Source organism: Trachypithecus francoisi, unplaced genomic scaffold (genome assembly GCF_009764315.1).
Source record: "Trachypithecus francoisi isolate TF-2019V2 unplaced genomic scaffold, Tfra_2.0 Lachesis_group3, whole genome shotgun sequence".
Lineage (NCBI taxonomy): Eukaryota > Metazoa > Chordata > Mammalia > Primates > Cercopithecidae > Trachypithecus > Trachypithecus francoisi.
The window spans coordinates 1,509,231-1,527,324 of NW_022681468.1; the positions used below are offsets into that span (position 1 = coordinate 1,509,231).

The 18,094-nt window shown below is 55.2% G+C and overlaps 1 protein-coding gene across 7 annotated transcripts; it reads left to right on the plus strand.

The window, feature by feature from the left end:
• The first annotated feature begins 588 nt into the window (after positions 1-588).
• Positions 589-17,443, plus strand: GPR132 (G protein-coupled receptor 132). 7 transcript variants are annotated; one of them, XM_033191065.1, is made up of 5 exons: positions 592-908; positions 9,338-9,477; positions 10,133-10,246; positions 11,275-12,044; positions 14,800-17,443. In XM_033191065.1, the coding sequence occupies exons 4-5, from the start codon at positions 12,011-12,013 to the stop codon at positions 15,906-15,908; spliced, it is 1,143 nt and encodes a 380-aa protein (XP_033046956.1). In that variant the 5' UTR covers positions 592-908; positions 9,338-9,477; positions 10,133-10,246; positions 11,275-12,010; the 3' UTR covers positions 15,909-17,443. The 7 variants fall into 7 exon arrangements, with proteins under 7 accessions (XP_033046952.1, XP_033046956.1, XP_033046958.1 ...); XM_033191061.1 differs by lacking the exon at positions 9,338-9,477 and having other exon boundaries at positions 589-908; XM_033191064.1 differs by lacking the exon at positions 592-908 and having other exon boundaries at positions 9,001-9,477.
• Positions 17,444-18,094: the final 651 nt, after the last annotated feature.

Here is an 18,094-nt window from a genome sequence, read left to right on the forward strand (position 1 = left end):
GCCCGTCTCGGCCTCCCAAAGTGCTGGGATTCCAGGCTTGAGCCACCGCACCCGGCCTCCAACTGGCATTTTCTAAGGAAACCGGGCCCACCAGGGCCGGAAGCCTCACAGTGAGGGGGACCGTCCCAGGCCGCTCTGCCTGCCCACCCTGCAGTTCCCACAGGGCCCCTCACAGAGAAGCCCCCCCGCAGGGCCCCTGGGCCAGGCCAGGCTTGGTTCTGGATGCAGGAGGGGTTGAGGTAGGGCTAGGGGAGGAATGTGGAGTGTGCAGTCGGCTGTTCTTCCCACATGGCCCTGCCCCAGGAAGGGGAGGCGGGGAGATGAGGGTGCTCGTGTGCAGTGGCTGTGCAGAGCCTTCCAGGACATGCAGGTGCCATCCTGGTCCTGGGGCTGCAGTGGGCACACTCAGCCTCTCCACTCCTGGCACCCCGGACAGGGACTACTGGGAGGACACAGCCTCTGGAAAGTCACCCTGCTCCGTGCTTGCCTGGCCCGAGCTGGCAACACCAGACCTGAGCTGCAGAGGAGCTGGATTTTGTCTTTCCAGGGCCCCTCCCTGCCACGTGTCCTGCCTTGCCTGTCTGGGGACACACGGACAGCCGCCGTGCCGTGCCAGGCCCTAGCCCCTGCCTGGGAGCTCCTGAGTGAGTGGAGCCTGGCTCTGGTGCTGTTATTGCCAACAGAGGTAAGTCTGGGGTTTCCTGCCACTCCCACCCGCAGGAAGATGACGAGACCACACTGTCATCACCAGTGAGGTACCCCAGCCCGGGTTGGCTAACCCCAAGCTCAGCCCTGTTTGTGGTTAGGGGAGTTCTAGAGAGAACACAATTGGACCCCTGCTACTTCCTGAAACCTCAGCTAGGACTGCAGGGAGGGGTGGAAGGCCAGCCGCACAGGCGGGGCCCTGGGTGAGTAGCTGGGCTCTGCGCATTGGGGAGTCGGCCTGGGGGCTCAGGCCCTGGGATGGGGCTGGGGGCTGGGAGCTGGAGGGGGGCAGAGGGGGATCTGAAGGCAAAGGTTGGTAAAAATGGAGGCTTTGTTGAGGGTTCTTAATCTGGGGTCCCTCCCAAGAGATAACCCAGGACCCCCAGTGACCACAGATGTGGTGGGGGTAGAGGATTTGGGGGAGAGGGACCATAGCTTCCATTGTACCTTTGTCCCTGCCACCTTCCTGGAGACTTTCTTCTGGAAAAGGCTTCCCTGGCTACTGGGCCAGATGGTGGTGAGTCAGGGGGCTGGACTTGTCCCTGGAATCTCTCCTTGGCCACTTGCTTCCATGATTGGTGGGGGGCACTGAAGGGTCAGGCTTCTCTCTGTGGGGCCTGTGCTGCTTGTGGGGTTACACAGAGGGAGAAGCAGGGCAGTGGGGGCTGTGCTGGGGTGAGTGGCAGTTGGCCCAGTCACGTGACAAGATCCTGGGTCTGGGCAGGTCACCGGCCTCTGGGTTGGTATCTGGCACACCGGGTACAGCAGGGGGGCCATACATTCTGTCAAGTGCATGACATGGGTCTGCACCGCTGCAAGGGGCTGGGACTGACCACTGAAGACTGGCCAGTTGGGCTGAGCACAAAATGATGTTTCAGAAGATTGGCCAGGCCTAGGTGGGAGGGCAGAGGCTCCTGGAAGGAGTTGAGGATAGGGGCTGGGCACAGGGGCTCACACCTGTAATCGCAGCACTTTGGGAGGCCGAGGCAGGTGAATTACCTGAGGTCAGGAGTTCGAGACCAGCCCAGCCAACGTGGTGAAACCCCGTCTCTACTAAAACTACAAAAATTAGCCAGGCGTGGTTGCACACGCCTGGAATCCCAGCTACTCAGGAGGCCGGGGCAGGAGAATTGCTTGAGCCCTGGAGACGGAGGTTGCAGTGAGCCGAGATCGTGCCATTGCACTCCTACCTGGGTGACAGAACAAGACTCGTCTCAAAAAAAAAAAAAAGGAAGGAAAGAAAGATAAGAATAGGGATAAGATGAGATGGGATAAGATAAGAACTCAGAATGCCTGAAAGACTCACCTCACCAGCAGTCAAATAAACGCAAATGTGTCTCTGAAAGATACATTAAAAATATCTATCAAACTGGGGCCAGGTGCGGTGGCCCACGCTTGTAATCCCAGCACTTTGGGAGGCCAAGGTGGGCGGATCATTTGAGGTCAGGAGTTCGAGACCAGCCTGACCAACATGTTGAAATCCCATCTCTACTAAAAATACAAAAATTAGCTGGGCGTGGTGACACACGTCTGTAATCCCAGCTACTCAGGAGGCTGAGGCGGGAGAATTTGAACCCGGGAGGCGGAGCTTGCAGTGAGCCAAGATTGGGCCATTGCACTCCAGCCTGGGCAATAACCTCCGTCTCAAAAAAAGAGAATCTGTCAAATTGGGAAAAATAAGAAAGTTGACTCTGGGATTTGGACGGGCGTGGTGGAGCCCGTGACTCAACATTTCCCTCCCTAGGGTTTGTCTCAAATGTGACGGCAGAAATGAGGTCACAGTGAAAGACGGAAATGGCTAGAAATGGCCAGCAACCATGAAACAGCTTAGAAATTACAGGCAATCCAGCCGGGTGCAGTGGCTCACGCCTGTAATCCCAGCACTTTGGTAGGCTGGGGCGGGTGGATCACGTGAGGTCAGGAGTTCAAGACCAGCCTAACCAATATGGTGAAACCCCGTCTCTACTAAAAATATAAAATTAGCCCGGCATGGTGGCACATGCCTGTAATCCCAGCTACTTGGGAGGCTGAGACAGGAGAATCACTTGAACCCAGGAGGCGGAGGTTGCGGTGAGCCGAGATCGTGCCATTGCACTCCAGCCTGGGAAATGGGAGTGAAATTCCATCTCAAAAAAAAAAGAAAGAAAGAAAGAGAGAGAGAGAGAGAGAGAAAGAGAGAGAGAGAGAGAAAGAAAGAAAGGAAGGAAGGAAGGAAGAAAGAAAGAAAGAGAAAGAAAGAAAGAAATGGGAATCCACAAGACAGACCTCAGCAGCCTGAGGAGCTGTTTTTGGCACACAGGGTGGAATGAGGAACTGCTCCCTGCACATGGCAGGGTCAGGGCTCCTTCTCCGTCCTTTTGTGTCTGTCTGAAAAGTTTCATAATAAAAAGTTACAAAATAGGCTGGGCGTGTGGTGGCTCATGCCTGTAATCCCAGCACTTTGGGAGGCCGAGGGGGACGGATCAGCTGAGGTCAGGAGTTCAAGACCATCCTGACCAATATGGTGAAACCCCGACTCTATTAAAAATACAAAAAATTAGCCAGGCGTGGTGGCGGGCACCTGTAATCCCAGCTACTCGGGAGGCTGAGGCAGGAGAATCACTTGAACTCGGGAGGAGGAGGTTACAGTGAGCCAAGATCGCACCATTGCACTCCAGCCTGGGCAACGAGAGCGAAACTCCACCTCAAAAAAAAAGAAAAAATGTTACAAAATAGATTTTAAAAGACTGGAGGAGCACAGCCACTGCAGGCCAGAGAGCTCCAGGGACAGTGGCTGGGTGAGGTCACACTAGATCCTGTTATTGGAACGTCCATCCCAGCAGCATGTGGTGCTTCTCTAATCTGGAAAATGGATTCATTGGCCGGGTGTGGTGGCTCACGCCTGTAATCCCAGCACTTTGGGAGGCTGAGGTGGGCGGATTTCTTGAGCCCAGGAGTTCCAGACCAGCCTGGGCAACATAGCGAAACCAGGTCTCTACGAATAAAAATACAAACATTAACTGGGCGTGGTAGCAGGTGCCTGTAGATTAACTGGGCATGGTAGCAGGTGCCTGTAGTCCCAGTTACTCAGAAGGAAGGATGATTTGAGCCCAGGAGGTGGAGGTTTCGCTGAGCAGAGATTTTGCCACTATACTCCAGCCTGGATGAGGGAGTGAGACCTTTTCTCCAAAATAAATAAATAAATAAACAAAGAAATAAATAAAGTGAGAGAGAGAGAGAGGGAGAAGGTGAGGGAGAGAGAGAGAGAACAATTTTAATAGTAGTTAAAGAAAAAAAAAGCTGGGCGTGGTGGCTCACACCTGTAATCCCAGCACTTTGGGAGGCTGAGGCAGGAGGATCATTTGAGCCCAGGAGTTCGAGACCTGCCTAGGCAACATGGCGAAACCCCATTTCTATTAAAAATACAAAAAAATTAGCTGAACATGGTGGTGTGCCTGTAGTCCCAGCCACTCGGGAGGCTGAGGCGGGAGAATTGCTTGAACCTGGGAGGTAGAGGCTTCAGTGAGCCAAGATCATGCCACTTTACTCCAGCCTGGGTGGCAGAGCAAGACTCCATCTCAAAAAAAAAAAAAAAAGGCCAGGCGCAGTGGCTCAAGCCTGTAATCCCAGTACTTTGGGAGGCCAAGATGGGTGGATCACGAGGTCAGGAGATCGAGACCATCCTGGCTAACACTGTGAAACCCCGTCTCTACTAAAAAATACAAAAAACTAGCCGGGCGAGGTGGCGGGCACCTGTAGTCCCAGCTACTCGGGAGGCTGAGGCAGGAGAATGGCGTAAACCCGGGAGGCAGAGCTTGCAGTGAGCTGAGATCCGGCCACTGCACTCCAGCCCGAGCGACAGAGCAAGACTCCGTCTCAAAAAAAAAGAAAAGAAAAGAAAAGGCAAAAGAAAAAAAGAAAGAACGAACATGGGTTCACGGAAGAAGCACGGAAAATGTGAGGCAGAGCAGCCTCGGAGCCCGCACACTGGGAGCAGGAGAAAGGCAGGTTGGACACTGGAGAGAGAAGTCCAGAGAGCAGTGGAGGGCTGGCCTCAGTGGGCTGCCAAGGTGTGGCTTGAAGATGGAGCTGAACAGGGACACATTTGCCCAGCATGGAGGCTGGGAGATGAGGGGCTTGGTCATTTGCTGAGGGGAGGTGGAGGCAGGGGCCCAGGGCCAGCAGGGGTGAGAGATGCAGCTGGAGCTCAGGGGTGGGTGGACCAGAGGGTCAGGCTGACCTGGGCCCACCCACACTGTGGCTTTGTGGCTGGAGTCATCCGCGGGACCTCACCATGGCCATCATGTCTGGCCATGCTGCTCTGAATCCAGGTGGAGTTGGACGGTGATAAGGGGGCTTCAGCCCGTCACAGTCCCTCAGAGCAGACCAAAAACAGAGTTCCCCAGAGTCCACCAGGCCAGGCTGGCATTGCTGGTGCTGTGAGCATGGTGGGCTGTCCCCTACCCGAGCCTCCGGCGGGCTGGGGGCACCTTGCTGCCATTTCAGGAGTGAAAGTCTGCACTGGGCGCCTTTCCCACAGGGCTTGGTCACTCCCACCCATCCCACAGCTGAGAGGAGCCCCACCGGTGGGCCAGACAGCTGGGGCGATGAGAGGAAGGGCGGTCTCCACGCACAGCCCAGGCAGGGCTCCCCTCACCCCAGGAGGGTGGTGCCTGCTTCCTGAGTGGAACAACACAGGAAACCTCTGCCTGGCCTTGTCCTTCCACTTGAAGACCCAGCCCCAGGGGAAGCTGAGAGAGGACCCGGGCCCCACTGCACCCTCCCCAGGAAGAGTAGTGCCTGAGATGTGGGCAGCCTGCTGTAACCCATGCCCCTTTCTGTGGAGGAAACAGCCCTGGCCCCGGGCCGGGACAGACCACTACACTGCAGCTGGCGGGTGGGGCCCCTGGGCTGGCCGGAGAGAGGGCCCTGAGCCCCTATCCTGAGCTCACTCACCTCGAGGGGAGGCAGAGGCTCCCCGAGGCAGGAGTAGCAGGTGCAGCAAACTGATGGTGAGCAGGTGCTGGCGGGACCCCGGACCGCGGTCCAGGAAGGCCCTCAGAAGAGGCCGGTGGGCTGCCTGAGGCCGTGGACCTGTCTGGCAGGGAATGCTGGACAAAGCTTGAATGTGTTCTGAGAAGCGACGGGCTGGTGCAGGGCTCCCGTGACGCTCAAGCCGGGTTGGCCGTGTGTGGTGAGGAGCTGGACCTCGGTGCGAGCGAGTTGGGACGTCCCAGTGGGCCCAGCTCTCTGGCCGCCCTGCCCTGCGTTGTTCTCACCAGGCCTCCTGCTGGGCCCCCTGACTCTTTCCAGGCATCCTCGCCAGGCTGTCGGTGCCCAAAGGTCAGGCACGTGGCGGGATCTGGACATCAGCAGCTCGAGCCACATGGGCCACACGGGACCAGCTGGATGGGAAGGTGGCTCTGGCGCCTGCCCCTGGCTAGTCTCTGCTCTCAACATACAGGCCTGGAGCCCAGAGGGCCTCTCTGTGAAAGCCTCCGCCTGGGGCCGGGCCCGGAGGGGAGCATGCATTTTCACCTCAGCTGCCACTTCCTTTGGTTTTGCAGAAGTGCTTGCAGCCCTCTGCCCCAGGGTTGCTGGCTGGCATCGGGGTGACTGGGCGGCACAGCCCTGGACCAGCAAGAGCTCATCCTCCCAGGTTTGGGAGGGTTTCCAGAACTCTTGGTCCAGTTGAAGTGAAAGAGGCAGACTCCCCGGGAGCCCCTTCCTGGGCGGCTCAGTCATTCCGATGGGGTCCAGGGGCCTCAGGCAGCAGCTCCCTGTGCTCACTCCAGCTTATTTGACAGGAGAGGTCCCTGTCTCGTGTTATTCAGAATTTGAAAGGTGGGGAGGGGGTGGCTGCAGAATCGGAGTAGACACCAGCAAGCAAAAGTGTGCGGGCTTCTAGGGCCCCTGAAGCGGGGCTCGGCAGCTGAGGAGGGAAGCCAGGCCCGGTGTGAGGCTGGTGGGGCCCCCCACACCCCTGGGGCTCAGAAGGAACTGGACTGGTCGCAGGTGGCTCTGGTGTGTCCGCAGCCCACTCGGCCCCCCTGCCTGGCTGGGGGTCTGCCTTCCTTGCCCCTTCTGGTTCCATTCACTGCTTCCTCACCTACTGACCCCCTCTGTTTTGGGCATGGCCAGAGAGCCCTGCATCTCTTGCTGGACCTCGGAGCTGGGCGCAGAGATCTTAGCAGAGCAGCAGCCGGGAGGGCAGTGTCCAGCACACAGGCACCCGAGGGAGAGTCTGAAGACCCTCAGCGTTGCCCCACCTTTTCCACTCAGGGGGCTGGCCTGAGATGCAGGGAGGAGTGCACACTTATTCCAGCCACTGGGAGGGTGGGGGCAGAATGGGTACCCCAGGAACACACCACCCACCGCCGAGGCGGCGTCACTTTGGAGATGGCTTTTCTAGATTCTTTCTTGACTCAGTGTCTCATTTTTTAATGTGTTTTCAAGGTATTGCTTTAAAATTCTCCATAAGTTAACGAGCTTCCTGTAATCGTGGCTTCCCGTTTTTCCAGTTGTTAAAAAATGACAAGTCTCAATCATTTTAGGAGTTTTATTTGCTAAAGTTGAGGACACGCATCCGTGACACAGCCTCAGGAAGTCCTGATGACATGCCCAGGGTGGTCGGGCACAGCCTGGTTTCATGCATTTTAGGGAGACAAGAGACATCAGTCAATATATGTGAGACGTACATTGGTTCCGTCCAGAAAGGTGGGGACAACTCGAAGCAGGGAGGGGGTTTCCCAACTATCTGTCTCTCACCTACCTGTGAGTAGGTCACAGGTAGGTGGGACACAAATGGTTGCATTATTTTCAGTTTCTGATAAGTCTTTCCAAAGGAGGCCATCAGAATATGCATCTGTCTCAGTGAGCAGAGGGATGACTTTGAATAGAATGGAAGGCAGATTGGCCCTGAGCAGTTCCCAGCTTGAAGGGCCCAAGATACTTTTCTTTAACAGAACTATACTTGAAAGGGCAGCTGGGGATGTCAACACACAGGCAGCCCTACCTGCTGGCCCAGAGCCCTTGGTGTGCCTGGTTTCTGCCTCACTTTCGAGCAGCTTCCAGAGAATTCTTGCAAGAGCCACGTGGGACGGGTGGGAAGAGCAAATGGCTCCAGGGAGCGCCTCTGGCCAGCCTCTCAACATACAAGCCTCAGGCCCAAAGGGGCCTTGCTGTGTAGGGGCTCTGCCTGTAGCTGGGGCCCGGCCCTGCCCTTTCAGGGGAGTGTGTCCCAGGGGACTGACTGCACCTGCTGGCTTCCCATGAGGGTCTCGGCTGACAGAGGGCAGTACCAGGCAGCATGGGGTGGGGGTCGGGCCTGGCACTAGGCAGGCAGGATTGGAGTTAGTGAGGCAGCTGCCAGGCTCAGCCTCCGTCCCTGCACTGTAGGGCCTGGAAACAGCAGAGTGAGACCCTCAGGCTTTGCAGGGCTTTGGGAGAGGCATAAATACCATCTGCGAATGGGTTCAGGGCACTCTCCTCCCTGCAAACCCTCTTTGGCTGGTCAGGGTTGTGCCTGTTTTAGAGGCACCTCAGGTTAGGGAAGGAAGTAGAGGGACAGGCCCCTGGGTGCCCTGCACCATCCCCCTGCATGCCCTGAGCCATCTGCTGCCCGCCCGCCATGCCTCCCTCCTCCGGGCCCCTCATGCCGTGGGTGACACAGCTTCCAGGCCATGTGCACGTCACACCTCGGGTAGCCAGGAAAAATTCCTAGAAGTGGTTTATCCAGGTCAAAAGTGAAGCACGTTTAAGATTTTTGGAAACATGTTGCAAAATTTTGCTGCAAACCAATTCATACTTCCATCAGTCCTGTGTAAGGATACCACTGCCTACTCTCAAACACTATGAGTTTAAAAGTTCTTTATTTTTGCCAACATGATAGGCCAAAAAGATTTTAAAAGGCATTTTTATTGGCCGGGCGCGGTGGCTCAAGCCTGTAATCCAAGCACTTTGGGAGGCCGAGGCGGGCGGATCACAAGGTCAGGAGATCGAGACCATCCTGGCTAACACAGGGAAACCCCGTCTCTACTAAAAAGTACAAAAAACTAGCCGGGCAAGGTGGCGGTGCCTGTAGTCCCAGCTACTCGGGAGGCTGAGGCAGGAGAATGGCGTGAACCCGGGAGGCGGAGCTTGCAGTGAGCTGAGATCTGGCCCCTGCACTCCAGCCTGGGCGACAGAGCAGGACTCCGTCTCAAAAAAAAAAAAAAAAAAAAAAGACTTTAAAAGGCTGTCTTTCAGATATTCATGTTTGCATTTCTTTGATTAGAAGTGGACTTGAACATTTTTCAGATTTTAGGAGCTTTTTTCTTTTTGGGACGGGGTCTCTCTCTGTAGCCCAGGCTGGAGTGCAGCAACGCAATCACAGCTCATGGCACCCCTACCTCCTGGGCTCAAGCGATCCTCCCACCTCAGCCTCCTGAGTAGCTGGGACGACACGTGTGCACCATCATACCTGCTGATATTTTTGTAGGTATGGGATGTTACTATATTGCCCAGGCTGGTCTTGAACTCCTGGACTCCAGCAATCCTCCCACCTCAGCCTCTCAGAGTGCTGGGATTTACAGGCATGAGTTACCACACCGGGCCTTTAGGGGCTATTTTTATGTCTTCTGTGAAAGCTCATCAACTTTCTTTTCTCTCCCAGCTTTATAAAGGTATAATTGACAAGCAACAACAGTACATAGGCCAGGTGCGGCGGCTCACGCCTGTCATCCCAGCACTTTGGGAGGCCAAGGTGGGTAGATCATTTGAGGTCAGGAGTTGGATACCAGCCTGCCCAACAGGGTGAGACCCTCGTCTCTACTAAAAATACAAAAACTAGCTGGGCATGGTGGTGCGTGCATGTAGTCCCAGCTACTTGGGAGGCTGAGACAGGAGAATCGCTTGAACCCAGGAGACAGAGGTTACGGTGAGCTGAGATCATGCCATTGCACTCCAGCCTGAGCCACAGAGTGTGACTCTGTCTCAACAAAAATACAAAAATTAGCTGGGTATGGTGGCAGGCGACTGTAGTCCCAGCTACTCAGGAGGCTGCGGCAAGAGAATAGTTTGAACCCAGGAGACAGAGGTTGCAGTGAGCCGAGATTGCGCCACTGCACTCCAGCCTGGATGACAGAGCAAGACTCCATCTCAAAAAAAAAAAAGAGTCGTACGTAGTCGCAGTGCCTGATGTGGTGTTTTGATGCCTGTTGGCGTGGAACCTTGCTTGTATTTATCCTGTGGGATGCAACGGTAGATCCTTAACACTTAAAAAACACCTGCACGCTGTGCACATGTTCCCTATAACTTAAAGTATAATAAATAAATAATTAAAAAAAAAACATACAAATCAACGGGGCACTTAGTAAATTAGTAAATACTCACTAGCCATTTTGTCAATGGGTTAACTTGTCATTTAATCTGATTTCCCTAAAGCAATTTCAACCTACTCTTTCTCTAGGTCATTTTAAACTCTCAGAGTGAACGTCTTGATAGGACCGACAAGACGCATGACATGTACTTAGAAAGCTTATCTTAGAGCCACACTGAGATTGGAACCTGCAAAATATGCCAGGTGAGAGAGCCTTCTCCAGCTTTGAACATGTACGAGGAACATGTAAGAGAATTTTTCTATGAAGCATGTGGTCTCATAATTCAAAAATTAACACAAAAAATAGATTATCGAGATAACAATGAGCTCAACAATAATAAATCTAGAGGTGCTACGTGGAGAAATGAAGGGCTGATTTCCTAATTCTTTTGTGAAGTTCTGGGAAGCCAGGAATGGGAATGAGGGTGTCATTGGTGGCTCCGGGGAGGGCGACGCGGTACTGAGTCAGGGGCTGTTCCGCAGGTCCCAGGGGAGCCCTGCATGGTCCAGGCCATGAGGAGCTGACCACCAGCTCCCCCCCATTCATGCGTCTCCTGGTGCTGTTGCCCCTACTTCTGACCTGCCAGGAAGGCTGTCTTCCCAGGAGGTCACTTGTGGCAGGAGGCAGGGGAGTGGGGGACTTGTGGCAGGAGGCAGGGGAGTGGGGGACATCCTCCTCACCAGATGGACACAGAGCCACAGACACCACGGACCTGGTTTCCAGAGGTGAAGGTCCCAAGGCTGCGTGAGACCTGGAGCAGGGGGTGTGGGACTGAGGGACACTGAGGCCCTGCCTGAGACCACACGGGCGAGACAGTGTGTGGGCGGGGGAGCCGTCGGAAGTCGGGGAGGGGCCAGACCAGAGCGGCTCTGTGCAGGCTGAAGCTGGAGCGGCCCCTCTGGCCACCGGGGTCTTGCCTGCGTCTCCCCTTGTGTTTTGGATTCTGGCTCTGCCTCCCAGGGCGTGTGATTGTCATGAAAGAGACGGGCTGTGTTGGGGGCCGGAAACCGCCTCTGAGCTCAGGACTCGCACAGCGAGGCTGGAGCACTGTTTTGATGGGAAAAGAGCCCTCTGGGTGGTGAACAGTGAGTGCAAACACAGACATTGGGCCTCCCACCTGAGAACTGTCTTCACTGCCCCCCGCTGCCCGCCACAGCCCTGTGTCTTGGGCGAAGTGGTGACAGTTGGCTATCAGACAGCCCAGTCATACCCACTCTGTCCCTCTGCCCAGGGAGGAAGGTGAGCAAGGGGCACGACACTCACACCCGGAGAAACCCAACAAGCGCAGCGAGGCTGTGGGGAGACCAGAGCCCTGCACACTGCCGGCGAAGGTGGGCCAGCGTGGCCACCGTGGAGAACAGCGCGGAGACACCCCAGAAGATGAGACGGAACTGCCGTGAGATCCAGCAATGCCAACTGTGGGTCTGACCCAGGAGAACGGAGAGCAGGGACGTGAACAGACCTCCTCATGTTCTTAACACCGTTATTCTCAGCAGCTCAGCTAAGGCTCAGAGGCAGCCTCCAAGCGCCTGCCAGCGGACTCGTGGATGAGCAGAACACAGCACACGCCACATTTGGAGGACTGTTCACAGTGGAAGGGCACAATGGAATATGTATATATATATACACATAATTTTTTTTTTTTTTGGTGAGACCCTGGAGGACACACTGAATACAATGAACACTGTCCTGCCTTTGAAAGGAAGGGAAATGCTGGCACACGCTGCCACAGGAGGGAGCTTGAGGACATCGTGGCGAGTGGAGACACGGAACGACACACGCTGAGGACATGCACAGATGCCACCCAGGTGGGGAGGTGACAGGGGAGCCCAGCGCACAGAGACAAAGTGGAATGGAGGCCTGGGGGCTGGGGGCAAATGCGGAGTGGGTGCTTCCTGGGACAGAGTCTCTGGGAAGATGAGGAGGTTCTGCCGACGGATGTTGGCGATGGTGGCAGAAGAATGTGAATGTGCCCAGTGCTGCTGAAAAACGGTTACAATGGTAAATTCCTTGTTATGTGTATTTTGCCACAATTTTCCACTTTTTCGATTTTTTTTTCCCTTGAGATTGAGTCTCACTCTGTCACCCAGGCTGGAGTGCAGCGGCACAGTCCCGGCTCACTGCAGCTTCCCACGCCCAGCTGAATTTTTTAAATGTACAAAAACAAGTGGCTTGGTGCGGTGGCTCACACCTGTCATCCCAGTACTTTGGGAGGCCAAGGCGGGCAGATCACCTGAGGTCAGGAGTTCGAGACCAACCTGGCCAACCTGGTGAAACCTTGTCTTTACCAAAAATGCAAAAATTAGGCGTGGTGGCGAGTGCTTGTAGTCCCAGCTATTCGGGAGGCTGAGGCAGGAAAATCACTTGAACTTGGGAGGCAGAGGTTGCAGTAGCAGAGATTGTGCCATTGCACTCTAGCCTGGGCATCAACAGTGAGAGACTCCATCTCAAAAAAAAAAAAAAAAAGCAACACGACGGGGCCTCAGGGCCGACCCTGTTCGGGGTGACTTGCCCCATGGTGCTGGAGGTCAACAGGCCCTCAAGTACAGGAGGGAGGTCAAGGAAACTACGACAGCCGCATGTGGAAGGTTCCTGAGGCCAGGGGGCTGGACGGTACCCAGGGACCCCCGACCTTGCTCCAGGGGACAGCTGAAGTTTGCCCGCCTGGGGCTGCGGCAACCCGAGAAGCGTGGCAACGCTCTGTCCATCCTTCGGGTGCTGAGGCCAGGTCTGTCCGCGGCTTCCTGCTGATCTGGAGGTTCCATGATCTGTAGCCACAGAAGGCCTAGAAGCATAAACTCAGCCGGAGTGGGCAGCCAGGACACTGCAGCCGACAGTGCTGGCAGAGCTCTGGGAAGTCGCGCCACTGCACACCCTGCGTGACCTCTAGCAACCCCCTGGCTGGAGAGGAAGAGTTTCTGACCTCGGAGAGTTGTGTTTGAGGCAGGTTGCTGAGATCACTTTGATCTCCTTTTCTTTTGCCCTCTCCCACATTTAAGGAATTTTTTGATTCCATTGGGCCCACCAGATAGTCCAGAATAATCTCTTTATTTTACTGTCAGCTAGTTAGCAATCTTCATTCAACTTGCAACCTTAGTTCCCCTTTGCCACGTAACCTACCATATCTACATGTCCCAAGGATGAGGATTCAGACTTCTTTTGGGTGGGGTCTTTATTCTGCCTGCCACCGAGATGAGGAGTATCACATGACATAGTAATAAGAAGATCAATTCACCAAGAAGACAGAACCATTTGTGACTCCTATGCCCCAATTAACAATAGCTTCAAATACATAAAGTAAGCATTGAGAGAATACCAGGAGAAGTGGACAAATCCACCACCCCCGCAGGAGCTTTTAATTGTCTTTTTTAGTAATTGATAGTTCACGCAGCCAGAGATGTGGTAAGACTACAGATTAGCCGGGCGCAGTGGCTCACACCTGTAATCCCAGCACTTTGGGAGGCCAAGGAGGGCAGATAACCTGAGGTCAGGAGTTCAAGACCAGCCTGACCAACATGGAGAAACCCCATCTCTACTAAAAATACAAAATTAGCCGGTCTTGGTGGTGCATGCCTGCAATCCCAGCTACTCAGGAGGCTGAGGCAGGAGAATCCCTTGAACCCGGGAGGTGGAGGTTGCAGTGAGCTGAGATCGCACCATTGCACTCCAGCCTGGCAACAGAACGAGAGACTCCATCTCAAAAAAAAAACAAACAAAAAAATACTACAGATTAGGAATTAGGATTAGGCAGTGCCCAGCTATGGGGCGAGGTGGGGAGTGGAGGCAAAGTGGGAACGGCTCTGGGAGGGTGTCTGTAGTAGCAGCGCCTAACAGACTGCTTAGAAGAGCACTCACACAGCAATTACAGGATCAACATTCTTTTCAAACACATCAGCAACTTTTTTTTTTTTTTTTTGAGATAGAGTCTCACTCTTGCTACCCAGGCTGGAGTACAGCAGCAGGATCTCAGCTCACTGCAACCTCTGCCTCCTGGGTTCAAGTGATTCTCCTGCCTCAGCCTCCCGAGTAGCTGGGATTACAGGTTGAGCCACCACGCTCAACTAATTTTTTAGAATTTTTAGTAGAGACAGGGTTTCTCCATGTTAGCCAGGCTGGTCTCAAACTCCTGACCTCAAGTGATCCGCCTGCCTCAGCCTCCCAAAGTGCTGGGATTATAGGTGTGAGCCACTATGCTGGGCCTCAAGCAACACTTTTGAAAACTGACCTCAGTGAGTTACAACGATTCAGTATTACCCAGACGCAATGGCTCACACCTGCAATTCCAGCACTTTGGGAGGCTGACACGGGCAGATCACCTGAGGTCAGGAATTCAAGACCAGCTTGGCCAACATGGTGAAACCCCATCTCTATTAAAAGTACAAAAATTAGCCAGGCATGGTGGCACGTGCCTGTAATCCCGGCTACTTGGGAGGCTGAGGCAGGATAATTGCTTGAACCCAGGAGGCAGACACTGCGGTGGGCCGAGGTTGCGCCACTGCACTCCGACCTGGGCCACAAGAGCGAAAAAAAGAAAAACGATTCAGTATGCCCGGCCTGCATTCTTTGCCCATGAGGCTGCTGGGTTGGAGATCCGCTATCTAATAATTGCTTTAAAAAATCCATTTGGAAATGTTTTAAACACCTGTGTGTGTCTAGTCTGAGCTACCATGAAGCTTCTATCCTTCCTTCCCACAGTAGAGTCTCTCCCAGGTGGTTTCCAGGGACTCCCGTTCTCACTCTTGTCTCCCTCGTACAGGAAACGCCACCTCAGTGACCACCACTACCCCGTGGGCCTCCCTGGGCCTCCCCACCAAGACCTGCAACAACGTGTCCTTCGAGGAGAGCAGGATAGTCCTGGTCGTGGTGTACAGCGCAGTGTGCACGCTGGGGGTGCCGGCAAACTGCCTGACTGCGTGGCTGGCGCTGCTGCAGGTGCTGCAGGGCAACGTGCTGGCCGTCTACCTGCTCTGCCTGGCGCTCTGCGAGCTGCTCTACACCAGCACGCTGCCGCTCTGGGTCATCTATATCCGCAACCAGCACCGCTGGACCCTGGGCCTGCTGGCCTGCAAGGTGACCGCCTACATCTTCTTCTGCAACATCTATGTCAGCATCCTCTTCCTGTGCTGCATCTCCTGCGACCGCTTCGTGGCCGTGGTGTATGCGCTGGAGAGTCGGGGCCACCGCCGCCAGAGGACCGCCATCCTCATCTCCGCCGGCATCTTTATCCTTGTCGGGATCGTTCACTACCCGGTGTTCGAGATGGAAGACAAGGAAACCTGCTTCGACATGCTGCAGATGGACAGCACGATTGCCGGGTACTACTATGCCAGGTTCACCGTTGGCTTTGCCATCCCTCTTTCCATCATCGCCTTCACCAACCACCGGATTTTCAGGAGCATCAAGCAGAGCATGGGCTTAAGCGCCGCCCAGAAGGCCAGAGTGAAGCACTCGGCCATCGCGGTGGTTGTCATCTTCCTGGTCTGCTTCGCCCCGTACCACCTGGTTCTCCTCGTCAAAGCCGCTGCCTTTTCCTACTACAGAGGAGACAGCAACGCTGTGTGCGGCTTGGAGGAAAGGCTGTACACAGCCTCTGTGGTGTTTCTGTGCCTGTCCACGGTGAACAGTGTGGCTGACCCCATTATCTACGTGCTGGCCACGGACCATTCCCGCCAAGAAGTGTCCAGAATCCATAAGGGGTGGAAACACTGGTCCATGAGGACAGACATCACCAGGCTCACCCACACCAGGGACATCGAGGAGCTGCAGTTGCCCATGGCCCTTGCAGACAACTATACCTTCTCCAGGCCTGTGCACCCACCAGGGTCACCAAGCCCCACAAAGAAGCTGATTGAGGAGTCCTGCTGAGCCCACTGTGTGGCAGCAGGGGATGGCAGGCTGGGAGTCCTGGGCCAGCAATGTGGCTCCTGTCCACTAAGCCCACATTGCCCATGTCCCCTCTGGAAGACAAACTACCAATTTCTTGTTCCTGAAGCCACTCCCTCCATGACCTCTGGCCCCAGGCTTTCCCACATGGAAGGTGGCTGCATGCCAAGGGGAGGAGTGATACCTCCAGGCTGCCGGGAACCCAGATTGCGTGTGGCAGGCAGTGGGGTCTCTTCATCAGCAGCCCTCCTGGCTGGCTCCCTTGGCAGTGGGCAGGGAACAGGGCTGCTGGCAGAGGTACCTGGTGGCTGCCCTGTTCGCATCAGTGGTGATGACTTTATTTGCAGGGCATTTCTGCAAGCATTGCTCGGATGCAGTGGCGCATTGTGGGCCCTCTGGGCTCCTGCCTCAGAATGTCAGTGGGCACCATGCCGGGGGTCACCCAGGACCGTGGCAGCGCCCAGTAGGGCATAGGGCAGCCTACCACCTCTGAGGGGGCAGGAGTCCTCATCTGGGGTTGGGTCTGTGCTGAGCTGGAGGGCCTCTAGGCAGATGTGGGGCAGGGTGGCCAGCTGCTCCGGCTCCCAGAGGGGCAGCCCAGACATCCTCAAGCGGGAGCCCCAAATGTCCACGCCCAGAACGACAGTTGACAGGACAGGCATGACACAGCCATGTCAGAGGCAAGGGGTGCCGGGAGTCCCCAGCCGCCTCCTTGGGGAGAAGTTGGTGAGGGGTCCGCACAGGGTGGGGCCCCCACCTCCAGCACGTTACCGAGGCGAGAGTGCAGCAGCTGTCCTGCTTGTCTGGTGGAGAAAGCCTGTTCCCTGCACCCTCGGGCCGAGTCAGGTCTGGGTCTGCCCCGAAGGCCTCGCCTAGGCCACGTCACACTGATGCCCTGGTTTCCCCATCTGTCAAATGGGGCCAATGACACCTACCTCACTGGGTCAGCATCGAGATCAATCTTCCTCCCTGCCCTGACACCTGGGGCACATCGCATGCTCTCAGAGCACAGAGCCAGGCAGATGCAGCACCTGGACGGGGAGCCCAGCGCCCAGCATAGCGCAGGGGCTTCCAGGGAGGCCGTGCAGGGCGGTGGGGCTGAGCCACACTCTCGTTTTGTCAGGCAGCTATGCAGTTGCTCTTCCTTGTTTTGGTTTTTTTGTTTTTTTAATATTTATTTTTTTTAGAGACAGGACTTTGCTCTGTTGCCTGGGCTGGAGAACAGTGGCACTGTCATAGCTCACTGCAGCCTCAAACTCCTGGGCTCAAGTGATCCTCCCCCCTCAGCCTCCTGAGTCACTGGGACTTTGACAGGCATGCACCACCACACCCAGTCAAAACAGCCGTCTTCCCCTTCAGAGTCATCAGAAAAATACATTAGGAAAATGTGTTTAGAAATAAAAGCACAGGCCGGGCGCGGTGGCTCAAGCCTGTAATCCCAGCACTTTGGGAGGCCGAGACGGGCGGATCACGAGGTCAGGAGATCGAGACCATCCTGGCTAACACGGTGAAACCCCGTCTCTACTAAAAAATACAAAAAAAAACACTAGCGGGCGAGGTGGCGGGCGCCTGTAGTCCCAGCTACTCCAGAGGCTGAGGCAGGAGAATGGCGTAAACCCGGGAGGCGGAGCTTGCAGTGAGCTGAGATCCGGCCACTGCACTCCAGCCCGGGCTAGAGCGAGACTCCGTCTCAAAAAAAAAAAAAAAAAAAGAAATAAAAGCACAAGGCAGGGCGCAGTGCTCACACCTGTCATCCCAGCACTTTGGAAGGCCGAGACGGGAGGATCACTTGAGGCCAGGAGTTTGAGACCAGCCTGGGCAACATGGGAAAACCTTGTCTCTTTTTTTGGTATATAAAAAAATAAAAATAAAAGAAATAATGCATTTTAACCTTTACAGTTAACATTTCTCCTGCTGTGAGAGGAGTGTGCCCCTAGGCTCCCACAAGACAGCCGTGACCAGGGACTTGAAAAGTTGGGGCTGAGGTTCAGTCTGGAATATTCAGGGCTGGGGCGAGAGGGATCATAACGATGTCCAGCAGGGGCTTTCCAGTGGCTGCTGTAACCAGTTCCCACAAGTTGGTGGCTTAAAACAACAAACCGGGCTGGGCACCGTGGCTCACACCTATAATCCCAGCACTTTGAGAGGCCGAGGTGGGCAGATCACCT